This window comes from Antedon bifida, chromosome 10, assembly GCF_963402885.1.
Source record: "Antedon bifida chromosome 10, ecAntBifi1.1, whole genome shotgun sequence".
NCBI lineage: Eukaryota > Metazoa > Echinodermata > Crinoidea > Comatulida > Antedonidae > Antedon > Antedon bifida.
Window position 1 is genome coordinate 16504828 of NC_136235.1, and position 27332 is coordinate 16532159.

General features: G+C 33.7%; 2 protein-coding genes across 5 annotated transcripts in view; both read right to left on the bottom strand.

The window, feature by feature from the left end:
* Positions 1-23: 23 nt before the first annotated feature.
* On the bottom strand, positions 24-15152 carry LOC144853927 (elongator complex protein 1-like). Its single transcript, XM_078711794.1, has 25 exons — positions 15077-15152; positions 14045-14201; positions 13671-13823; positions 13341-13422; positions 12586-12666; positions 12010-12195; positions 11764-11854; positions 11206-11329; positions 10779-10872; positions 10240-10470; positions 9551-9718; positions 9098-9191; positions 8573-8755; positions 8046-8214; positions 7418-7574; positions 6725-6987; positions 6014-6228; positions 5382-5616; positions 4584-4802; positions 4155-4481; positions 3843-3903; positions 3378-3627; positions 2670-2797; positions 1913-2061; positions 24-1352 (listed from the first exon to the last, which is right to left on the bottom strand). Exons 2-25 carry the CDS (start codon positions 14192-14194, stop codon positions 1185-1187), a joined length of 3978 nt encoding a protein of 1325 aa, XP_078567920.1. The 5' UTR covers positions 14195-14201; positions 15077-15152; the 3' UTR covers positions 24-1184.
* Positions 15153-16163: 1011 nt separating this feature from the next.
* LOC144854847 (peroxidasin homolog) overlaps positions 16164-27332 on the bottom strand; it is a 52073-nt gene continuing 40904 nt past the window's right edge. For 2 of the 4 annotated variants that reach the window (XM_078712839.1, XM_078712838.1), the window contains 10 exons: positions 25996-26177; positions 25486-25755; positions 25101-25217; positions 24674-24832; positions 23826-24095; positions 22847-23113; positions 21085-22723; positions 20652-20860; positions 19922-20121; positions 16164-18996 (listed from right to left, as the gene is read on the bottom strand). In XM_078712839.1, coding sequence (XP_078568965.1) covers positions 18961-18996; positions 19922-20121; positions 20652-20860; positions 21085-22723; positions 22847-23113; positions 23826-24095; positions 24674-24832; positions 25101-25217; positions 25486-25755; positions 25996-26177 — 3349 coding nt within the window. In that variant the 3' untranslated portion in view covers positions 16164-18960. The remainder of the gene's footprint in view (positions 18997-19921; positions 20122-20651; positions 20861-21084; positions 22724-22846; positions 23114-23825; positions 24096-24673; positions 24833-25100; positions 25218-25485; positions 25756-25995; positions 26178-27332) is intronic. The other 2 variants (XR_013614706.1, XR_013614708.1) reach the window with 2 other exon arrangements.

Genomic DNA, 27332 nt, shown 5'->3' on the forward strand with positions numbered 1-27332 from the left:
TTTGTACATTAAATAATGTTGTGAAATTCTATTCTTTTTGTCATTAGGCTTTAGGTGAGGGTCCCATAATGTATATTAAATATTAGCGAGTTCGTATTTGTAGACCTGATCGCAAAATCAAAATGGTACTGAGTTTGATCAAGTAACATTAAGTGGTGGTGGTGACAATAGAATGGTCCTATGACATGACTGTACATTGTTTTTAGAATAGTTACACGATGTCTTTTAATAGTAGCCTACCATTTTAATTATGTTTGTGATAACATGAACATATCACTAAAATAGATTATAATATATAAATAATACTATTTGTTAGTATAAAATGTGTGTTGGTTAATTATTTAGATTGTAATTAATTATCAATAAAATGATGGTATCTATTAACAATAACATATTTTTAGTATTAACATTTATGAGATATAAGGAAGAAAACGATGTTATGAAGTAATTTTTCCAGAATATACAACAACAAGCATGGTATATTAGCGATCTGTCATGCACCTGTGGTCTGCCACGATTAGATAGTAAATGTAAAAACAAAGATTATTAGCCTAGCGTAAATGTAAAATTAGTGTACACTTCTAAAGTACAGTAGTAAAGTGTTTAATTACATTGATGGTCTAGTTACGCAGACATTCTACATAATTGTAAACCTTTAAATATATATTGTAGCAATTGGCTAAACTTCATATTCTCGTTGAGTGCTTCCTGTTCAATTCTATTATGAAATAATATTAAAATCTTTCTTACATGTTTTTCTGATCTGTTTATTATTTTCCCATGTTTCACAGATTTTGTTCTCCTTTGTGGACATGTATTGATTGTTATCAAATTGATCAATATTTAAAATGCATTTTTTTTTTACCTCAATTTTAATGATAAACTATAGAATTAGTACAATGTTGTACAGGACATTCCTTTTTATAATCTACATAAATAGAACTTAGGAAATGATCAGGTATGGCTGGATATTTATCATATTTAAAACAAATATTTCAGACCTGATTATGTATGGAATATTTTTGGATGTTGATATTTGTAACCACAATGTATAAAATCAGCACACTTATAGTGACGATATTGTTTGTGACATATTATAAATCATTGTCATAAGAATGTTAATATGTGATTAAATGCTTGCAGTAAAACCACATACAATTGTAATGTTTGTCACTTTAATCTGTCTATTTGTCAATTTTAGTTTCCAGTTGATGAACTCGCCACTTGTCATCTTTTGACAGCTTTGATGGCACAAATAAAGTAAGATCAGATTGTTTTATTGACGTCTGTGAAGTTCCTTGCATTAGTGCTGCAGCAATTGTATTTGAAGTTGCTTGTGGACCAAAGCTTTGCTGAAATTGAAAAAACAAATAATAATAAATAGTATACAAATAATGAATGAGTTGAGTTGAATATAGAGAGTATTTGCATGAGTTGGAGTACAGAGTGTTTTATATTTTTTTTTACTATTTTATGTAAAAATATTCTCCGCATTTAACAAAATAAAAAACTTTCTTACATTTACATGCTAAACAAACTTTAAAACAAATAATCATCCACGGCCATTTAAATAAAATTTAGAAGGCTAGGCTATCTAAACAGAGATATTGGATGCGGGAGCAGAGTAGTTATTGATAGTTATTACACTCACCAGGTGGGTTTCCTGTCATGCAATAAGCATTTACAAAATGCTGAGAGTGCATATACTGTATTGAAATAGGATGAAATAATGCACGACATGTGATACAAAATCAACCAACCAAAGAATAGGCATGTTATAATAAGTAATAAATCTAATTAAAAACAGTGCAATTGCTTTATATTTGTTTTAATGTACTCTGTCATATTTCTTAATGCTGCACTGTTAACCTTCATTCCTATCTATCCTCTCAATCTTCAATTTAATACATACCGTTGATTGGTTTTCATCCGTTTTTGGCCAAATTTCGCAAGTTGATTTCTCTAGAAGTTTGAGCATATCATATAGGCTACTTTGTAGTATTTGTGCATCTTTTTCAAAATGAAATAAAACTAGCATTTTTAGTAGACTTCCAATCTCACCTAAAATGTTTAAATAATATTTAAATCATTATTAAAGTCACACAATGTAAGTTTGCAAGCAAAAAATAAAAACTTTCTCTGATCAGTTTTGGTAATGTTGGTATTTCGAGCTATTGCTTTATATAAATCTTAGTGGTGACCTTTATATATTTTAGAACGGAATTCATAAGGAATAAAAATAATGGTGTATGTCCAAGTAAAGAGACAAGTCACAGATTTAAAAGCTGTCTACTACAGTCTAGGCTACCATACAGGTGTATTAGAGAAATTTGGACACAAAATACAGAAGTTTTATTGTCATAATTCTACAATAGTGATACATAATTTGTTTTCTAAAGCTTGGTTCCCACTAGCGACACAATGTAACCTACGCAACGTAAGGAAATTCCCTTTCAATAATTGTGCTTGCCCCAGCCTGAATGAAATAAAACCTGCAATGTTTGCAGCACTGTTGTTCCCACTTGTGATTATGCAAAACAGCACTTTGCGTCAGTACGTCGCTGCGTTGCGTCGCTAATGGGAAACATGCTTTATAGCAAATAATAATCAGTCTTGTGACAGATCAAAAATCCCAATGATCAAAAAAAAAAAAATTAATTTCATGTAACCTTTCAGTCCATCTATATTCTTATAAATTTGTTGCAATGCCTCCAATAACGCCAAGTCTTCTTCTTCGCTACCTTGCCTTAAACTTCTCCTTTTACTCGCTGCCTTCCGCTTGTTTTTAGCTGATCTCCTGATGGTTATCAAATAACATTAAAAACAATTAATAATTAATGCAATTAATTATCCAAATAGATTATAAATAACGTTAAAGGTAGGTTAGGTATTCCACTTTCTAAACAATTATTAAACCCATAATGCATCACTACAAATGGTGGAATTAGGCACAAGGTTTAGTTTATCCTATTCTACAGTAGGACAAGTGAGTCTAGGCCTAAATCCACTGTACTGTTAACAGATAACTTGTTGTGTCTACTGGCCTAGTTATGTCGGTAGGCACCACTATACTCTGTAAAGTTACTATATGTCCTGTAATGTAACAATTTTGTGAGTAAAACAGTTGGTGGAAGGCACTCTGTTTTTGGTAGCGGTATAGAAAAAGTTTAGCTAATTGTCACACAGTGCTATTTTGTTACAAATCAGCATCTCCTCCTATAATCTTTACAGTGTAGATTTTCAGAATATTTTCATAACTATTCCTCTTATATAAATGTAAAGCAATGTGTTGATTTATATATGTCATATATATATCAAACAAATAGGCTAATTGTGTTGATGAAAGATATACATATAAGAAAAGAAAATAAAAATACCCAGATATTCTAGAGTTCGCCTCACTATAGGCAGTAAATGTAGATCGTGTTCCTGTACTCCCGGCAAATGTACTTCCCGTTATGCTGCTTGTGTCCGAGTATAAATCTGCGTCTGGGTTATTGCCTGCTACATCATCAAGTAAATCATTTTGTACACGTTCTTTGTTTTCACGTACAACTGCAAGACGCGCCTTGTGGTTTTCAAACTCTTCTCTAACACTTACAATGGATTCTACGTGTTCTTGGCATCCTGCAATTTAAAAACAAAATGTGTTTTTTTAAAATATTTTTTTTACTTGAATCACCACGAAAAAGAATCATAACATAGTACCACAAAATTCTTAGAGATGTGTGGTTTTAATTAACATTTTAAATGCATACCTCTCAGGAGGTACACAACCATTCAATTATTCTAAAATTGGGTTTGTCATACCTGGCAAGAACTCATCTTTAGTATATACTTACTTTCTTTAAGTGCTGGCTTTAGATTAGTTTCAATGATATCTGTTCTTTTGTGCTTGTACATCTAAAAGTAAATTAGTTGAGAAATCAATATAAAGGTCTGTCTACACTATAAAAACTTTATGTGATGTGCCCATATATGGACACGATGATGTCATATCACTACCATATTTAGGCACATCACACTTTTTTTGTCAAGCAAGTTTGATAGACAGAGCTTTAGAGTTTCAAATGTTCCCACTGTTCATTCCAGTCCATCTTCAATGTATAAAATGACTAGAAAAACATAATATTCAGGTATAGATGAAAACTAACCAAACGAAGAGCTTCTTCCCAAACTGCACCACAAATAAGAGTAGCGATTGCATCCTCATGATCATCTGCATACTCTTCTAGCACAACAGCAGCCTCGGCATGCCTTCGATGCTGGGTCAGGTAGCCGGCTAGCTTCCTGGCTAGCATAGAAACCTTATCTTGCCCGTAGCCTAGCCTGGCTGTTAGGCAGAACACTTGTCGCCAATTGCCACACTTGACGTAGGCCTCTAAGGCCTCTGACCATTCCTCAGAAAGAGTGTACAGTGTTCCTGCTTCCTCATGTCTATTCTTTTCAGTCAGATATTCTGCATAAGAAGTTGCAACTGCCTGAATAAATACAGTTAAAAAATAGTCTATTAGTAATTTGAATTTTAAACTCTTTGTTTATGTTATGTCTTTGTAATTTTCTAACAAAATATTATAACATACCTTGTATTTATCTGTATTATAGGTAAACAATGAAAGGGCTAGGCTGTGTAGTTTATGTTCCTTGACCAGTGCAAGACACTCATCAAAGTGCTCAGGGCATTTACTGATGTGGCCTAGCGCTTTGCTGAACCTGCCAAGATGTTTATCAATGCTGTACATTCGGTAGTTTGCTTCCAAATTCTTAAGGTTGTTTAGGAATGGGAGATATTCTTTTGGATCCTGTGATAACAAAACAACAGAAAACTTAATATAAAACATTTAAGTGTAATAATGTAATAAATATAATAGTTATTATATCCGGGCCTATATAATATTTTATATAGGCCATTGAATTTGTTTTAACCCTCCTGTTATTGGCGAATTGGTTGGTTTTGAATAAAAAAATAAACATGAAGTATTTCTTACAAAAAAAAACGCCGCTCGACTTTTTAATTATTGTTCTTTCTTCATTAAATGATTTTTTAAAAGCTTACTTTAGTAATTGTTCATTTATATGGTATGAACACATATATTTTTAATTAAGGACATTTTTAAAATACTTATATAAAATATTTTGCTTTGCATCATGCACTATGCACAGCATATCAAACAATGTACTTTGAATTTGGACGTTTTATTTATATCCAAGTATTTGTACGTTATAACAAAAGGTACAAGGAAGACCGTTCTATTTTTAAAATTTGGGTTCTTTTTCCAAGCGTAATGAGTATAGTAATAATAATTCAATTGATATACAGTACAGGACATTGATCAAAAGCATGTTACGCTTGAACAAATCTCCTAAAAACTCAATTTTACCTTCTGAGATTTTGCAGCTACCATTAAAACAAGATCAAAATCATATGTTCCAAGAGCGACATCAAAAAGTTTGTTTACGTCAACAAGATACAAAATGTACTTGAGGGCTTGATCAGGAGTTGGTTGTTCGTGGTTGGATGATCGATTACTCCTCAAATCAAGAACACATCTGAGGGCAGTCTCTAACTCTGGAGTTGTCTTTTTTATATGCGTTGTTAGTATGGACAATAAGTACCTAAAGTAAAAAAATGTTGTAGTATTGTTAGAATGTTAAAAAAGTGTGTCTACCTAAACGTTTATTCATTCATTCATAATAACATTTATTTTATTTATTATTTATTTATTTATTTTTCAAAGTAAACAAAATAACAATTTAAATATAAATAATTAATAGGCAAAACCCAGAAAGTAATAACATTTGGACGTCAAAGATTGTTTCAGTTCATATGTGGGGGTATACACAGGTTTTGAAATTGTTATAAAATATATAATATTATAACATTTTTTTTTATTCTTTTAGTGTAAAATACCTGTCTGCTGCCTATAGTTGAATAAGTTTGTGGTTATAAAATATTTAGCAACAACTGAAAGACATCGCAATATAAGAAACATTTGGCAAAATAAAAACCTACTTTTCTGGATTAATTCGCATACAGCTTTCACGTATTACATCACAGACAGCATCAATCTTGCTTCCGGGTTTATTAGTATCTTTGACCTTTGACCTGTAAGCCCAGGAGTACATTGTCTCTGTTACATCTTCGTCCTTTAATTCTGTTAGGAATAAGTTCAGGTGCGTTACATTCTCAATTTTCTTCACAAACACATCTGTATTTTCATAAAAAACCTGAAAAATAATAATGCATTAATTTTATATTATGATGAATTTACAGAACAGAAATTAAATTGATCAAGTTTGTAACAATCTGTTTTTTAACTTGTTTAAATAGTCCATATAACTGCACCCTTTGTGTCTAAATTCTAAAGGTCCAGTGTACACACCTAGTTCATGTGCATTTTGAAGAACCTAGTACATCTTTCGAGATGAGTAGGAGGTTACCCCAGTGTACTAGTACAAACAAAGCCACTGTCGCACACAGCCACTGATCATAACTGGGCCCTCTGGGAGTCCAGCGAAGAGACCACCCAGTATAAATAATATTATAATAAATAAGTGGTAAAAAAAATTACCAAAATTGCACTGGGAAAATGTTGGGGTGGTTAAATTGGGTTTATGGGATGGGTATATTTCCTAGTTAACCATTATGTTTACTGCAGCAATATTTAAAGATCAAAATACATTTAGTACATCAGTCAAGTATACATGAAGGAAACAATGATACCTTTGCATTATGATCAAAAAGTATGTTCAAGTTAATGCGATGCTTGCGAGCAACATCAAATGCTTTTTTGTAATCCAACGTATCCAGGTACTTCTTAATTGTCGATAAGATCAACGCCCTCGGATGAATTGTCTCTAGATTACCACGAGGCATCTGAAGAACAAGTTTTGTTTCTCCAGGCACAGCTACAACAATCCTGGATCCTCGTTCAACACGACGAATATTTTCATCCAACTGACTTGAGTTTGCCGATAAAGCTAGATCTACATTAAAAAAAACAAAAGCATAATAGGTTTAACTAACTAGAAAGCCACTCCGAGAGTGCATACCTCCGCCTACTGTAAAATTCTCCTACATAAGATTTCTTCGGGAAAAAACATTCCTCACTTGTATTGCGCCTATATCATTGCGTTGCATCCAAGTGAGAAGTAAGCTTTATATATAATTTTAGGGGGAAAAAAGAGTTCAACTTTGGCTCTTCCTAACAAATGCTTTATGTATTAGCTGAATTTAATTTTAAATATATTTTCTTTTAAATAATAATATTTTGCTAAATGTTATTTTGTTATGTAAAGGAGCCAAATGTCTAAATTACGAATAAATGTCCTAGATCATGGGGTCTAGGAATGAAACGTAAAATAATAATACTAGTTATACATAAAATAATTATTATTATTTTTTGACAAAATATACCTTTGATAGAGTTTTGTAGACTAATACAACGACAGGTGTGACTGTGAGTGGTTAGCAAGAGAAATTCATCATGAACGGCGAAGGATGTGCAGTTATTAGCGACGTCTTGTTCATTAATGTAAAAACGGTAACGCTCTGTAAGCCCAAGAACAACTTCCTGTAGAAATATTATTATTATTATGATTTATTATAACAGAAATTAACCTAAACAACGATAAAAAATAAAAGCGATTCATTCATAGTTACATGTATCATAATATACCACTGGTGGTTTATTAAAAATCCTTTGGTCTATTGAAAACACAGTTAGGCATGATACGCAATCGGCAACAAAGGCATGTGAGGATATAAAGTTTGCAGTACACCATATAGTTCTAAAAAGAACTGTTGAGTTTCTCAACGTTTCGATCAAATAAACTGCGATCATCCTCAGGACCGAGAATTAGGACGAAGTATATTGATCGATACATCGGGAAACTCCACAGTTCTTTTCACTATAACTATATACTCGTGGTGTACCATGCAAACATTAAAGGCAAACAATAAAGGCATGTGATTGTGATTAATTGATGATCACAAGCGATGGATGCGATATGCGATAAAACACACTATACCAGTAGTAACTTACTTCCTCATTTATTTTGCACAGTTCCATCTGTGTACAAGGTTGTGGTAATTTAGTGATGAAATCATTCTCCAGATTAGTCACCTGACCATCTGATAACTGCACAGCTATGGTACCTGTGCAAGGGTTGCTGGTCATGTGATATACATCTCCAAATATGGTCGATCTGGACCTGTTGAAAAGAAACCAATGAGAACAGGTGGTTAATATGAAATTCTCTGGTCATTATAACTATAAAACAATAATTATCAAACTTAATGTGACAAAAAAATGTGATGTGCCCATATATGGACATCATGACATCATACCACTACCGTATTTGGGTGTATCACTACCATATTTAGGCACATCACGCTTTTTTTGTCAAACTAGTTTGATAGTGTAGACAGAGATCTTCTTGTACCACAACAGCACAAAATAGATATTCTCAACTTTACTATATTCCCTTACGGAAACAAACAATGTATTGCAACTCTAACTTTGCTAGTGTTTATTCACAATGCAAATTTTTTAACATAAACTCTGCTTACTTGATTTTAAGTGAAGATTGTTCGGTACCAATACCACTTATGCCAAGATGAACAACACAGGTCGTGTCATTGCTTTCATCCGACTTAGTTACTGCAAGAATCGTGTCTTGGTTTAGCCAATGGAAATGACTGAAACTGATAGGATGTTTGCCGAGTATTGGTTCACCATTTTCATCTTCGATACTAGTAATTAAACAATAACATAATTAACATATATTTTATGTTTTTAATACTATATAATAAGTGGAAACAATGATGGGAGAAGAAGAAGAAAACATTCACATTAATTTGAAGAAACTCTATATGCAAAATATTATTTCAAAAATGCACGAACTATAAATTTCGTTTTTATCTACTCTACAACTCCGTTCTGCCTCACCAGGCCTAGCCGAATGTCCAAATCTAGAAATGCTTTTAATGCTAAAACCACTTTGTTTAGGTTAGCCTTACCCACAACCATATTTTGTATTTTAATTGACATGGCCAGCAATGTAATCCAAGATCATCTAACCATACAATTCTAACCTTAGGATATTCTTTAACACATGTGGTCTTGCCATCCCTTTGAAACCAGTTCCCCCACTAGCATCAACCTTCTCATCTTCTAATGCATCAGCATCTACAATCAAATACAAACAATTAGAAGGCCATGACCATTATTTATGTTAAACCGTAGTATTTTTTTGGTGCATATTAAGACATTTAAACCATCTATGTCCAAACACAATTTTATATATATCAAATATATATATAAAGTGGATCAAAGTATTTAGAAAGTTATCGCTGTTTTAATAATTGCACCATAGAGATATTACACTATAATATCTCTATGATTGTACAAACTTATGTCATGTTTATTAACGCAAAATTGTTGCCTCCACCACACCCTTTCCTTTATCTTTTCTACAATGACCTTCAATTTAAGAATTATATCTGAACATTCCCTACATGCAAGATCAATTTTATGAATCTCCTTACCAATTGCATAAAATGCAAGTCTACCATCTGATAGAACAAAGGCTACCTGGTTGCACATTGGAGGCGGAGCAAACACAATTTGATTGACAGATGATGGTAGCTTGAGTGTATATGCAGACATTGGGGGTGGTACAACCATTGTCTTAAATGGAGTCACTAACACTTGATCTGAAGGCAAAGCAATTTATTTATATAATTCAGTTAATTCAAATAAAGATGTAGTTGTATCACTTCTACTATATAGTTGAACCTCCTGTGCAGAGTGTTCCCATAATGGACACCTCACAGAGACACTCATCCAAAAGAATGTTTGGTATAATTCCTACTGAATCAGTGCATTGGGTATGACTCCACTAAGGCGCAAGATTGGCTATAGCATGACAAACATGTAAATAAATACCAGTATGCACTTTACTCTGGGCATGTTTAGTAAGCAACACACCCATAAGTGGAATTTTGATTTTTTTTTTATAATTTACCGCTTGTAAGCAAACATCTGCAATGTTTGTGACAAGCATATAATTTAATCAAACTTAATTAAAATAATTTAATGAAATATAAATAAATTACAAGGCAATCTTATAACACAGTAAAATATCAGCTGTAAAGTATGCGTTCTAAAAAGTATCTCGTAAGCAAACAATTTTTCAAATGTCCATTCAATTATAGGCCTTATTAAAAACACTTACTTCCATCAATAACAGCAACATGAGCCTGGTTCTGTTGTGTCATACCTCTGCTGTGATTCGTAGCCCAGTACCATGTATATTGATAGTAATCTCCACCATTTGTTATGATATGCATACAATATGTTTGTTCAGGGTCCCATTCCATGGTTACTATTCTATCAGTTGAAGTTCCCTTGAAGTTGAGACTTTGTTTCAAATACCAATGATAGTTGTTAACTGTCCACAATTGCACTACAACAATTTTAAAAAAATAATTAGAAAGAAAATATGAAAAACCTCCATAGTTTTTCAGTGAATTTAAATGTAAGAAGTTGGTATGTGAAAAACCCTGGAAAACTTTCAACATATACTTTAAAACATTAACATTTTTTCTTTGACTTACAACACCTACAGAAACAGATTAAAAACTCCTTCTCATTGAAAAATATTTAACTAGGTCCTAACTGTTTACATTATTGGATGTGAACTATATATATATATATCTATTGTGTACAATTAATGTGCTGTAATGTTTTTAGCAATCTGATAGCTAAGCTTACCATATGATTTAGGGATAACATTGTCTGTTGTTGGTATATCTTCGAGCCAAACAGCAAGCACATGTGAGTCTAAGTTCCATTGGACCTCAATGACCTAAGGATTAATTTTTTAATTAAAAGTATAACTGTAACATTACAAAAAATTAGTTGGTTAAATGTCTATTGTTAAAATACTCTTTATTCTTGCAACCAACACTGCAAAGCACAAATGACAGGTTGACAATAAAATATAAACTTCAACTTAAATATCTGTATACAATTCTTTACGATAAAAACCAGTAATTGTGTGTGATGTTTCAACTTGTTGTCAACAAGTCTTCATCTTGCAATGACTGGATGTATTTTTAACTGGTTTATCATAAAGAATCGTATACAGAAATTAATATTAAACTCAGATGAAAACCTAAATAACTATCGGATATCTGACCTTCACTTCCTGCTTCCCAAACGGAAGGGTAAATTCACCGTGTCGTAGACCATTCTTCTCAAAGAAAACAATATCATGACGATGTGGTAGACGCTGACTAGAGGTTATTAGGCTGCCAGAAGGTCTGTACAAGAACCAAGAAAAACAATTCTCAAAATGTATAATGTATTTTGGCATAATTATGTCATCTGACCAAGATTTTATCATAACTAAACACCATACATTTTTCAAAACAAGTTCAGTAGGCTTGATTTTCAAGATGGGCTTGTTTTCGAGGTTTTACTATCCATGCCTCATAAGATTACATCCTGCAATTAGAGATTCATATTCATAAGTTCCACAATCAACAAATTGATTATTACCGAACTAGGAGGCCTACAAGAAAGCCTACTTTTAAAGTAGTGGCTGTATGTGACAGTGGCTTTGGAACATGAGCATTTTGTGTACACTGGACCTATGGTTTATAGTCCTTATCTGAGAAGACTCGTTCTACCACCAGGTTGGTTGAATGTGTAGAAATAAATCTGTAATTAAAAACTATGGCACTACGCTACTCACTTCCAGTATAATGAATGTTCCAGTCCATTGACATCTTCACTAGTGTACTGTAGAATACACTCTCGGTTCCATACACGTAATTTCCGGGCACCTAAAGTTAAGAAAGTAGATTTTGAAATATCAAACATAATATACAATAAAAGCTAAAGTTAAGAATTACTCAAAAATATAAATATTTAAATACAACATTGAAAATATATTGCACATCATTATAGAACATTTAAAATCCTTCAGATTTCCACTTACCAGTAACTGGACTTATACAACTGACCACAAAGAACTGACCATCTCCTCTCCAGCTTATTCTTATTTTGGCATCATCCAATTCTGTAGACTCAGTGACAGTTTCGGGTTTTAATGTAGCAGCTTGCTTGCCAATGGAGCCGTGAAATTGGGTCTCTTTCTTACCCCAGCCTACTGTTACTGGTTTACCTGTAAAACAACCAGTATGTAATGAACAATATACAGTTAAAAAAACATCACTAAGAGCATAGCAGCATTGTAAATAAATGATTTGTCAAGAATGCATTGCATTGCGCTGTAATCTCAGGTAGAACTCTGTTTACACTATCAAAGTAGTTTGACAAAAAAGTGTGAAGTGCGGCTGTGCCCAAATATTGTAGTGATATGCCTAAATATGTTAGTGATATGCCCAAATATGGTAGTGATATGACATCATCATGGCCATATATGTGCACATCACATATATTTGTCACATAAAGTTTGATGGTGTAGACAGAGCTTTAGAAGATAAACATAGCATAGAAAAAAATGTTAATAAAGGATCAGGGAGAAAATGTAATATCTCCAAGAGTTGATTACCTTCTCCAAATTCTTCTGGATGCAAGGATGTCTCCGTGATGGGGTCAAAGTCTTTCGTCATTAGAATTAGAGTATCTTGACCTTTCATTAAATAAAAACATTCTTATCTTTATAATCAGTTTTATATTATTTTATTCAATAAGTTATATATTCCTCATCTTTCCTTATTTTACTAGTTCAGTGGCTTAAGTAGCTATATGTTTTCTGTCCATATACACTAATAAAATATCTAGAACATTTCTTGAGTTACTGTTAATATAATGTTCTTGTAGCCATCTTTTTCTGAAGACACATGGCCATCATTGATGGATACTTAATATCAGTTAAGTTCACTGCTGGTGTACTCGAGATCTACGTTTATACCATGCTATACACTTTATTTTAATTTTTTTTAGAAAACATTGAGAATAAGAGCTACGTTATTTATCAAAATATTTATGTATGTACAGATAATCAAGCTGCCAGTAACCCTGATGGGTACTCTCCCCTCAGGTCAGGGGATCCCGGAGCTGATCAGGGGTAGTGAAGTTCAAATTCCTGAAAAGGCCATCCACAGCCTAATGCTATGAGTGCCTACTGATTACTCATCTATTACTCTACGCAAAACTGTGATCTGTCGATTTGCTTGTGTGAAATTGCCCTATGTGGTGTGAAACTAGTACTAATTCTACCTAGCCTACAAGGTACTAAGGAGGTGTTTGTTAACCAGTAGTGGTTTGTACTAGACATTGGATGGGAAAGTACTGTACATTCACCTGTGGCAAGGACTACTAGTTCTTGATCTGGGCTCCATGATACTGCTTTCAAACCTTGATCAACACTACCAATGCATTCAATCTACAAAACAACATTGATTATAAACATAATTTATTCCTATTTAATAAACTTACATTATAATAACTTAAGGAGTACCCTCTTCTATTGAAAGCCTTTTTTTTAGGCAGACAAAATGGTTATCTGTATGATTTAACAACAGCTCCTTTGGATAATAATTTCAGGAAGCCTACAACTGTTTTCGTAAAAAATATCACTTTAGACATAGAATCTATAACAAAATTGATGGTACAGCACACACAAGTACTCACCTCATTTGTGATGGTGTTTATAAGTAGTACATCGCCTTTATTGGTGGCAGCACACACTGACTGTTGGTCAGGTATGTGCTGTAGACCAATCACATGATCTGTACTATTTGGTTTGATGTATCCCTCCGTTGAGAGAGAAACATTCAGCGACACCTTAAAAGAAATTTAGAAAACAAAATTAATGAAAAAACAGTAATGATATTGGTATGGTTCCTGGTTCGGTTCCTGGTTCTTGGGAACTTGATTTCCAAAATTTTGGTTTTCAAAAAGTGGTATGCTGAGCTAGGGCAGCTTAAGCAAATCATCATAATTATTCTGATGTATCAATTAGTAAGGTAAGAGTGGGGTGAACTGAAAAAAAACCCAAAAGTAACCTGGTTTGTAACTGGGTCTAATCCAACTACGGATTTTGAATTACTGCCGTACAACCTGCCGGTGTCGCAGTCCACAGTCGAGCATACAACTCCAATAAGCTCAGTAATTTGTGAAGTTCGACGACATGTTTGCAACTGAAGATTTCTCATCTTAATTCTGCAAAATTAATTCACCATAAAACCTACTTATTCAATTGTTAAAGATGCATTGTCCCCCTGAAAAAATAATTCTTTAAACATTTTTTGTTGAATATGCTATTTGAATGTCACATTAGGTATCCACATTGACCAAAAATTTACCCTGAAAAAAAATGTAATTTAAAGAAAAAAATAGTCATGACACCCTAAAGTTTGACTAGAGAACCCCCTTCCCCCAACTGGCCTAGATTAGATATTGTAGATACCACCAGCAACCAATGTTATATATGATTTAGCACATTGTAAGAAATACCAAATGACCTATTACAGACTATCTGTACACTGCCTTGGCTCTGGCAGACCCCTCTAAAGTTCGACTAGAGACCCCCTTCCCCCAACTAGCCTAGCTTAGATATTGTAGATACCACCAGCAACCGATGTTATATGATTTAGCACATTGTAAGGAATACCAAATGACCTATTACAGACTATCTAGTATCTGTACACTGCCTTGGCCCTGGCAGACCCAGTATAGGCCCTAGGCTAGGCTAGGGCCGATTAGTATTAGCAGGGAGAGTTAAACACTGCTGAATAAATACAGAAATTTTGGCCGCAATGCAATTCAAGTATATTATACAATAAGGTCTAACAAGACCTGTCCTCCAAGCTAGGTACTAGGCCTCTTCTCTATTATAGAGGCTAGGTCTACTACACTGGTACTGTCCCTTACTAATTCCCTGCCAGCGCAGGCCTCTACTAGTACTAGCTAGGCCTAGCCTTCCTTAGTTTAGAGTACAGACTAAGAGCTAGGCCTAGCTTACACAGTACACAGCCTAGAATACTAACCTAGCTTGATATTTATTTATAATACTAAAAGAACTTAAAATACAATACCAGACTAATTTCTGTGGGTAAATTAGGATTAAACCACTGTCAAATTTCGCCATGTGGCGTAAACGGTGAACTCGCGCAGGTATCTTTATGGTACAGAATTGGTACCCAATCCGAGTTGTAATGTGATTAATGATTATATTTTGTGAAACCGATTTGGTACCAATCACAATGCATTTGATTTCTAACCATCTCTACATCCACAAAAACAGTTATAGCATGGAGGTTATACCTCCATGGTTATAGTAGTTTTAATGCATTATATTATGTAAACCTGTGCTTTTATCTGAGAAATTTCACTTTATTTATCCCTTTTTCTGGATAGATTGTTTTAAATATTCAGCTTTACTTTAGAATTCTATTTATTATATTAAGCACCAGCAATTTCATATCTGAAGTTTTGTTTCCACAAAAGATGTTTAATTGAAAAATTCACTTCTCTCTGATACAGTATGCGATGCGAGATGAAACATGCATTATTCAAAGCAAAAAATAAAAACCTACCTTTCCAACAACACCATCAAACTTTCTAGGTTTTTATTTTTCCTTATTATCTGTTGGGCTACTCAGCTGCATATACTAATTCCTCTACGCTGAAACAATGTGACGTTCACCATGTAAGTTTGTTTACTGTTTTTGCTTAGAAATCTACGCTTTTAAATGATTTTACTGTATACAGCGCATTACACAAACCACAAAACACATGGAGTGGAGTTGTGGCTTGGTGGTTATGATGCTTGGCTACCACTCCAAGGGTCCTGGGTTCAAGTCCCGTCACATGTCAGGATTTTTTCTAAGGACCAAATTACTCCACTCCCAAAGACTTGTAATAAGATTTTGTTTATGTAGAGCATCTTGTGTATATGTTTGTCTTGTGAACCTCTGAGGGTCCCTAATGATCAGCAATAGCTGGATGGATCACCCTCATTAAATATGGTTAAAAAAAATAAAAAAAATATATATTAATGTTTTCAAATTAAATCAAAAGTTATAAAGTTAGTCAGTAAGTATAAATGCTGGCAACCTTTGGGGCAATTGCCATTATCATCAAACCATTAAAATATTTCTTATTTGACACAAAAAAAAAACCTTTGATTCTGAAATAAAAATTTTAATATGCAAGAATGTTCTTAACATAAAGTGACATAACGTAAACATGAGAAGGCTCTTTGTCTTAAAATTATTCTCTCACACAATGTAAAATGATTGAAGTTGTTCACCAATGGTTCTTAAAACAGCAAATAGACGCATTTGTGATGAGCACATGTACATCCTGTGTGTGGTCTCTGGTGCACAATTAAGTATACACAAAAATCAACACATACACCTTACACACCACTCCTGTATGCCATCCATGCTAACACAAACATTTTCTTTTTAGTAAACTAAGCATAAAACATTTCTTTTCCTAATGTTTAGCCAAAACCATTAATCTTATTACTACTGTACAATTCACATATGTACATGTATTATTGCTTGTAATTTTCGTCAGGAAATTCAAATTAGGACTCAATAAAGAGTAGAGTTAGCAAATGGCAATGTATACTTTTACTGTTTTTTTTCCTTCAAAATAAACTAATTAAATAACATTCAGTTTTATAATTGTTATATTGCCTGTCTATACCAAACATGGTCATAGAATAATATCAATGCGACAACAAATTAGATATATTTGTGTACAGGTAGATAGGTAGTAGCTATATTATTTATTTACTATAATGCATTAGAACTCCTCTTTTGAAACACCCCTATTCGTACACCTCTATTATTTGAAGTGAATGAGGGGACAATATATTACATTTTAACACTAGAGTCAATGCCTATTCAGGGGACACTTAACTCCTATTATATAGGGACATTTTGTTAGGCCTTGAAGGAGTTCTAATATGGTAAGTGTCCCAATAATAGGGGTTCTACCGTACCAATTAATTGTTTGTGTCACCATATATTTGGATATGGATACTGTAGGTCTTCTTAAGCTCTGTCTGCAATCAAACTTAAAGGACAAAAAAGTGTGATGTGCCAAAATATGGTAGTGATATGCCCAAATATGGTAGTGATGTGCCATCATCGTGTCCATATATGGGCACATCACATAAAGTTTGATAGTGTAGACAGCGCCTTAGAACATTTTTATTTTTAATTATCTGAACCAATAGAATTCCCTGAAAGACATTGCAAACACTGCCCTCTTACTGTACCTCTTAATTCATTTATTTTACATAGAAATGTAAATACTGAGATTTTTGAATAGTTTTTTTTCTGTATTAAAATATTTTGTTATAAAAAGAGTAAAAAAAAAGTTTATATTTGAATTTAAATAAATAAGTTCTAAATGATTTTCAATGCCACACTAAAGGTTCTTTTAAAATTCTATAAATACAGTCTACACTATTTTTTGCATAGCACAATTTGCTTGTCAACATGCTTAAACAATAGTTACAAGTATTTGCATAAATAAAATTGATAATTGTTTTATTTTCCTAAATTTCTAAGTCTTTTTCTACATGTTATTTAAATTGCTATAAACACATGACAATAATTGACATTTTTTCCTGAAGTTTGAATGCTTCTGAAATAGATTGGAAATATTACATACAAGTTATCAATCTGATAACAAATTGATCATCACACAATCAAGCAACAAATCAATTTAATAATCGTGGGTAATGATCAATGAAGCTTTGAAAATTAGTTCACCAATGAAATATTAAAATTATGTTGCCTTAAAAATTATTGAACATAAAACTTATTCACTGAAAATAATATATGTGATATTGGCAGTTAGCAAAATAATATGTTACAATATGTATTTATAAACTAAACTTTAAAATTAATTTACATGAATTTCAGGTTTAAGTCGATTATCAAAAATCTTGATTAAAATCAACACCAGTCACTTATTAGGGTGCTTTCAGTCACATGACAACCAAAACCAAGGTCTTATGCAAATGAGGTAATTAACTATTAGCACCTATTATTTACCTACTATTTGTATAACAGTAAACGACCACAACACAGTGTATACCTTTGTAAGTTGTCAAGTGGACGTAGCAGACTCAATCCCCCCACCCCTAACCAAAAAAAAATTCATTTCCAGGATAAATCAATTAAATTGTCACCTAGTCTACTTTGTCACCAAATTTAGGTCGTCACTGATTCCAGTTTGTAGCCGAGTTCAGGTTGCCAGTGAGTTCAGGTTGTCATATAATCCAGGTTGTCACAGATTACATGTTGTCACCAAGTGCAGATTGACACCAAGTCCAGGTTGTCACTGATTACAGGTTGCCACTGATTATAGGTTGTCACCAAGTCCAGGTTGACAGTGAATCCAGGTTGTCACCAAGTCCAGGTTGACAATGATTACAGGTTGTCACCAAGTGCAGGTTGTCACCAAGTGCAGGTTGTCACCAAGTGCAGGTGGTCATCAAGTGCAGGTTGTCACCAAGTGCAGGTTGTCACCAAGTGCAGGTTGTCACCAAGTCCAGGTTGTCACTGAATACAGGTTGTCACCAAGTCCAGGTTGACAATGATTACAGGTTGTCACCAAGTCCAGGTAGACAGTGAGTCCAGGTTGTCACTGATTACAGGTTGTCACTATAAAGTCCAGGTTGTCACTGATTACAGGTTGTAATGTCACCAAGTGCAGGTTGACACCAAGTTCAGGTTGACACTGAGTGCAGTATGTCACCTGAGTCCAGGTTGTCACTGAGTGCAGTATGTCACCCGAGTCCAGGTTGTCACTGATATATCAAAAGGTCCTATTAACAATACATGATTCGCATGTAATACATAAAAACAATTTCAACAGCATTTCAGTCATCCGATTGGACATCACAATGCCTAATATATAGTTTATGAAAATAATCTTTCAACAAATAGATGCTTTAGTTATGCCGCTTTTTCCTCTTTAGTCTTTTAACCTGAAAAAACAAAGATTATAGAATACATAGGTTAAACAAGTCAATATGTGTCTGACAATTCTGTCTGCATTACTCTTAATACTTAATGGGACATTTCCTAATAAATCAACCTGCTAATAGGAAATTTAATTGTTTTATTTGACTTAAATGCAAATATTGAAAGCATGCAGTCAAGACATTTCAACAGAGAACTTTATTGTTTGTCTATTTAGAACCTTATAATATTTTCTTATTTCAATTTCAATGAAACAAAATGGTTTGTGTAGTACAGTAGGCCCATAATCCGATCATTTTACATTAGCACTTAAAATTAACCAAATTCCAATAATTATATATTATCAATTTCAATTTTCGTCTGTTTAAAAGGATGTAAGTAAAAACAAATTTACAGACATTGCAAATTACATAAGTGGAGTGAGGTATGAGGACCAACCCGACCTAGGAATACAATCTAAAAGATAGACTGGGTTAACCTAGTTTCAGGACCATGTATTGAAAGAGTTACAACATTGAATGGATTATAATTCATATGTGTTCAAAATCTTACATGCTCTACGCATTGCGATACCCTATAGTTATGCATTGTTTTTACATTTTGTTTAAAATCATGTTCACAGTAAATTTTTTTTTATTTCATAATTATTTTAACCAAAATCTTTATTAAACAAATCAATTGTTTTGATAATAAATTTGATGTGAATGGTATACATATTTTATAACAAAGGATTCAACTCCATACATAGGAATAGTTGCACACAAAGATGGCCGGTAAGTATACCATGTGACTAAAATCCGTGAACGGAATGCCGCAACTATTTCAATATATGGCTCTGCCTAGTTTATACTTTTAGTGCCCTCCTTCCACCCAACCTCTATTTAAAAATCCTAGATCTACCACTGATTGACATGCACCTATTATACATACTTCTTGTGTTAGTGAGTCTACATTTTCCTGTAATATTTTAATTGTTGATTGCATTTCATTAACTGTTTCTGCCAACTCTGCACCTCGTATTTCCATTGAGATTTCACTGTTTATTTTATTCCCAGTTGCAATTTGTTTATTGGCTGATTCAGAAGCTGATCGTTTTCGTCTAAAAATATTTGTTACGGTTGCAGGTCCATCTGTCAAGAACAAAAACAATTATCGTTATATTTTGTTGTTTTATGATGCTGTTGGTGTTATGACGATGAAAATAGACAGGATATGATGTGGATGGTGTTATGAACACAAGGATAGTGATAATGACACTGATGATGGTTTAAGGTTTGTATAGCAAATAAACACTTAGTAATGTTAGAATAGAGTCTCTAATGTTAGAGAATAATAGGTATAAGGTGGCCGGAGAAAATAAAAAATGAAGATTTGTACAAAAAAACAGGAGAAAGAACGTAAAGAAAAGAAGGCTGACATGGTATGGTCACCGTTTAAATGAAAACACACCAGCTAAGATCGCACTCGGAGAGGCTCAGACCAAAAACAACATGGAAGGCAAACATAAAAAAGGAAACAGCAACATGCGGACCTATACACATGCTTGCTCAAAAACGTACTGAGTGGCGAACACAAGTGAGATGTGCAATGTCTAATGACGATTATCATTTAAGATGATGATGATGATTGCATGACAACCATCATTGCGCCGATTACTTACCAGCTTCACAGTCAGTCCACATTCTTAAATCAATTTTAGGGATGGAGTCACATTTTAGATATCCATGAGGATAGTCTGCCCTCAAGAATGCATCTCTCTGAATTTCTTTGATGTCATCTGCATTGTTGCAAATAACAGCACTCAATGAGGTTTGTTTGATTTCTTGTAGCTGTGCTGGCTCAAATACGGATGGGTTCTCATACCACAGTCTGAAATTTAAGCAAAATGTAATTAATTAACACGTATTACAGTAACAAGTAATGCAAAAGCAAAAGTATGTATTGCATATTTCCACATTAAAAACAATTTTTTTAAATAAAAATTAAATCATTTTTATTCAAATAGGATGCTAATATTTGGGATGTCATAAGCCTTTAAGTGCAGTTAAAGATTTGACGTTCTTGAAGGGATAAAAACATTAGTATATATTTACCTATCTCCTTGTCGTGTCCTTTTAAACTGCTCTGCAATAATACATGTAAATGTGGGTCCTAATAGCCCACCATCTAGAGGGTCTTCCGCTAATCCAGCAACCCATAAATCAATGTTGCCAGGATGTTTGTACAAATCTTCCAATTTTCTTCGTAAACGGTGATCAGAAATTTCATTTGTTATATCATCAAACGTTTCAGCGGCGGACAGATTACATTTGACCCGCCAGTCATTGTAGCTGGGAATAGCGTGATCTCTACCACGCTGAATGTTAAGCGCAGCTAGATCAAGAGCTATTGAGTGTGCCATTTGGAAAAGATGCTCTGTCAACTCACGATTCACCAATTCTCCTGGGTTTATCTCCTTTGCCGGAGTGCCATATAAACCACGAAGGATTGGATCAATTCCACCCTCTTCCACAATCCTAAATGGAGAGAAAAATGCTTTGTGCAAAGGTATATGTCCATGTTCCGCTTCTAAGAATGATGAGTTTAGCCTTTGTATAAATGGGTTTATCAAACTATGTCCGAATCTAAAGGCAGCAGTCGCAAACACATTAATAATAGAAGCATCTATGGATGGATCATATCCTGCGTATTCTCCTAACTGTTTCATGCCTTCAGGTCCTAGAACCTTCGGTAACCAGTGATTGTATGAGATATGCTGCATTTGTGCTCCATTTATTTTACGTGTTTCCTGATAAATTTGCTCACCGGACCAATGCGGGTTAATCTTTAGAAGCTCTTGTGCAATACGATTATGTTCACGCATCCATATTGTGTGCATTGACAATAAACCAAGTTGTTCATTCGCTCTAAAATCACCCGCCAAAAAGCATGGAATTGTGCTTTCGGTAAGATCTCGTTCGCAATCAATCGGTGAATCGTGATTGAAGGGTAATAATCGTTTACCTGAAGATTCAACAAGACGTCCTTCCTTTAAAAGTCCTCTATCGTTTGTGAAATCTCTTAACTTTACCGCTTCCACTTGAATGCTACCATAAACGTTAGATGCATCTATATAAGATGTAATCTGGTTAATTTGCTCACGCGGCATTGGTGATTCGAAAAATACCGAAGTCATTCCACTACCGCATATGGCACTAGAACGCGTAAATTCCATGCAATGTGACCTTCGTATACGTGGATCACCCTCGGGAATACGGATCGGAAAGCATGGAGGTGCATTTTCACAAGTGTCTTTGCATTCAACTCCATCAGTAAAACGAGCTTTACTTAAACTAGTTACGGTAAAGTCCATGTCGTGATCTAAAAATTGTCCCCATTGCATGACCATATGCGAGTACTTCTCATTAGGCGTAACCGAGTGCGTACTTATAACTTCCAGTGAAACTTTTCGTGCACTTGGTTTTTGAAAACCATTGTATAAGTGCGAGACATTCCAACCAACCGGAGTATTGAATCCATTTTCATAAATTGGTTTTAAAATACGATTAAAACGTGTCAACGATGCACCCCATTCAGGATTGCGTAGATTATTGCATGTACCATCGTAATTTCTGTATTTTTTGTGAAAGCACATGTCAGAACAGTTTATGTTGTTTCTATGCATTATACAACCAGATTTATTAGCAATTACATTTAGAAATGATGGAGAAAGCAACTCATTGTAATTGTAATCTGGAAAATAAAAACAATTTTATTTATTAGAAATATAATATATTCAGAAATAAATTTCACTTTAAAGATCTGTTTATATTAAGACAATATTGCATTTTCACAGAGAAAAATAAACAAACCTACCAATGCCGGTCATATTAACCAGAATTCCTCGTTCAACACTCTCATGAATTAGAAGCAGTGTCTGCTCGTAAATCTCTGCTGCCCTCGCAATATTGACGGCTTCATCAGAAGGAAATCTGAACAACGTCAAAAGATCGCTTGGAGAACGTGGCTTGGATGTATCAAAGAGAATACTAATCGTTTCATTTATACGTTTGTCAACAATTTTAACCGCTTCGTCAATGGACTGATCAACATACTGATTGCCTTCTCGAGGACCTTCAAAATCTACAAAGCAAACAAATCTTTAAAGCTCTGTCCACACTATCAAACTTTATGTGACAACAAATGTGATGTGCCCATATATAGACACAATGATGTCATATCACTGCTACATTTAGGCACCACCTCCATATTTGGGCACATCACACCTTTTTTGTCAAACTAGTGTAGACAAAGCTTATTGAATGGTTTACTCCTATGAACAATACATAATCAAAATGAATAGGCAGATTTAAACACACAACATATAATTATTATATGTGAAAATAAGTAAAAACAAAAATGCAAGTAATGAATCAATGTTAAGTAGACTTGGATATCTATACAAATTTTTCATTTAAAAATAATTTATTTATTCAGCTAAATGAAGACTTGAAAATGTCTGCACATGATGCATATGGAGAGGATAGATAACTTATAACACAATGCATGATTTTGGTAGTCACAAGAATTAACTCTGAAGAATTGAATTTAAACTTTTTTAGCCATCATAATTTAATGAGTTTTCATAAAGCATTTTGTACCATAGTTCATGAATGGTATCTGATCAAAATATTTGGGAAGCCAATTAGTACATACAGTATTCTTTATAAAAATTTAAACATTTCACTCTATTTTATCATTTCATGTTAATTCAACTCCGAAATACACAGCTTTTGTAAATTTATATTTAAATTTATGGTAAAAGCCTGGTAGGCATAGATATCGCCAACCTTACCTGCCACTTTAAGCTCCATTGACGTTGATGCATACCCAATACTGTTCCTAGCAGCACAATCATACCTGCCTTCATCAACTCTACCAACATCGGTTATAACAAGCTTGCGATTGTTGCTAATCAAAAACTTGGCTGACGGAGTGATCTGTACGCCATCTTTACTCCATGTAATCACTGGGGTAGGCTCCCCTTGGGCGCTGCACAGTAATTCAACAGTTCCCCCGGTGACGATTGTGAGGTCAGAGGGCGTTACCTCAAATGTTGGTGGGACTAAACAAAGGATAAAATAATTTGTATAGTGAAAATAACCTGCATTTAAAACATATGGAATGATTTTTTAAAATAAAGTTAAACACTTCCGCAGAAAAGAAAAGAAAACCAAAACAAACCAAACAGTTAAATTCAACCAAAAACCCATTGGCTGGCAGCCAATTTGACTATTTGTTTGCTTTAACTTACAGTTTTCAGGTAAATCATTTTTTTCAATTTAATTTTCTAAAAGGTGAATGACTATTATGGAACATCAAAATAGCACATTCAACAACAAAAATATTTGTTCATTGCTCTCTCATGTTTTATTTTATATGAATGTGTCCCCTAATAGGGTTGAATGTACTGTGAATAGGTAAGTTACAAAAGAGGAATTGTACTGTATACTATGTTGTATTGAAAAACACCAAGGATAAAGCTTTGTCTATACTATCAAACTAGTTTGACAAAAATAGTGTGATGTGTCCAAATATGGTAGTAATATAACATCATCATGTCTATATATGGGCACATAACATTTTGTTGTCACATAAAGTTTGATAGTGTAGACAGATCTTAAGGAAAATAAAGTTACTCACTTCTAGGCCTCACTTCGAGTTGAGCCGTAGCTTGGCTAGAACCAGCACTATTGAATGCTTGGCATTCATAGTTGCCCTCATCTGCTCTAGTTGCCCGAACAATCCTTAGAGTTCCAGACGATAGAACAACATGTCGGCGATCATCAGGTAACTGTAATCCTAAACAATCATATATATTTATTCTTTAATGTGTGTATACTTTGACTAGATCTGTCTACACTATCAAACTTTATGTGACAACAAAATGTTATGTGCCCAAATATGGAAGTGATATGTCCAAAAATGGAATTGCTTTGACATCATCATGTTCATATGGGCACATCAGATTTTTTTGTCACATAAAGTTTGATAATGTAAACAGAGCTTAAATATTTATATATTTAATATCAAAAACATATTTTCAAATTATTTGTTTTGAACCGGTTACCTTTCTTCTTCCATGCAATAACAGGAGATGGATTCCCCTCAGCGGTGCAATGAAACTCTACTGTACTGCCCTCTATCGTTGCTTGAAATTCTGGTCGTTGAATGAAAGAGGGTGGAACTGAAATAAATATAGAAAATGCACGGTAAATATTGAACATAATAACTCCACTAAATTTGACTTTGTTGCTAAAGATCTGCCCACACTATCAAACTAGTTTGACAAAAAAAGTGTGATGTGCCCAAATATGGTCGTGATGTGCTTAAATATGGTAGTGATATGACATCATCATGTCCATGGGCACATCATATTTGTTTGTCACATAAAGTTTGATAGTGTAGACAGAGCTTTAGGCCTATCAAATAATCGTTCCTATCCATATCCTTACCGAAAACAGTGAGTACTGCAGTAGTTGAAATAATACCCTCTTGGTTAGTGGCAGAGCACTCATAGATGCCACGGTCATCAAATTGAACTTCTGATATGTGTAGAGATCCGGATGACAGGAGTCTAACATGGTTATCCTCTACCACTTGTTTATCGTTCTTTGTCCATGTAATGATTGGCCGTGGATGACCACTGACGGCACACTGTATTTCGACATTGTCTCCAGCTCGTATATCGATATTGTCTGGTTCCTTTACAAACTGTGGGGCTTCTGAAAATAACATAAAAACAGATACTCAAATTGATAGAAAAATCAATTGATTTTTTTTCAAATGGCATTCAATTCTGGCGCATTAAATAATCTACAGAGAAATATTTCCTGTTATGTTGACAAAGGTAGGCGCAATTTTCTCTGACAGTCATGGACATATAAGGCCTATGAAACTGAGTGTCAATTGATACTGGCACATAGTAATTGTACACCTTTATTTAAGCTTTTATGCCTACATACTTGGTTCTCCAAAATAGCTGAGACTTGCAGTTCTTGTGACAGCTTCTCCGACAGCGTTGCGTGCCATACATTCATAATCGCCTTCATCTTCTCCCGATGCATCCAAGATCATCAACGTCCCATCAGTCAGGATTGTGTACTTGGCATCTGGCTGTTGCTCAATTGACGTTTCAATCTCAACTCTTCAAAACAATGTAATTTTACTTTCAGTTTCTTTACTACTTTAAATTTATTATAATATGGTTTATAAACCCAAAATTGAAAAGAAAGACAATATAAACGTTTACTTAATCCCAACAAACCGTGATAGTCATGAAGCTGTAAAGCTCAGAGGTTTACACTATCAAACTATCAAAAGTGTGATGTGCCCAAATGTGCACATCACACTTTTGATAGTTTGATAGTGTAGACAGAGCTTAACAAGATTTGAACCAAAGATCTTGGGATTTGTACACAAGAATGTCACAACGCCACAACAAAATAAATAAACCCAATAGTCTAATAAATTGTTTTAACATTATAACAGATAAATTAAATAACCATTATTTAATTAATTATTTTAAAACATAACATTGGTTTATACAAAGCAAAAGAATTTATTTTCTTCCTTTTGATTAAAATAACTTTCATTAGTTTGTTTTGTTTTAAGGTGTAAACTGAATTTGGGCTGGGTCAACCGGCTCTGCCACAGTGATTTAGTTCACTTAGGTTGACCCTGGTCTCCCCAATTCATTTTTTTTTGTTATGTAAATATTGAAAAAGACCAAATAAATAATGAAATTAGACTAATATTTCTTAATACATCAGTCCAATGTTAATCATTTTAATCAAGTTTAATTCTGCACTTATGTTCCTAATGTGTCTCGTCGATCATGTTACCAGTAGCAACAACATTCTTTCATGTCAGCTGTTAAAGAGAGCTTTAATGTTGCAATAAATCACTGCTGGTTAACTACTTTAGTTGGAAACACATAAATGTTTTTAAACACAACAATGATTTCAGAAATTTCTATGTGAATTTTTTTTAAAGCATTTTTTGTCACATAAAGTTTGATAGTGTAGACAAAGCTTCAGAATTTGGTAAAACAAAATTTAGTGCTGATTCAACTGCGAGAATGATTCAGCTGGTTAAAGATTTTTCAAAATAACGTTGTGAATTTTAACAAATTATCACTCAACAACTTTTATGTTGGCAATGCAAAATGACAGCTATTTGCTTAAAGCTTGTTTATTTAAGTATGCTGCATTAACTTCTTATAACTTTTTTGACGACACAAAACTGATAGATTTATTATTTTTTAATTTAGATATTTTAAGGAAGCAACAATGTGTTTTTA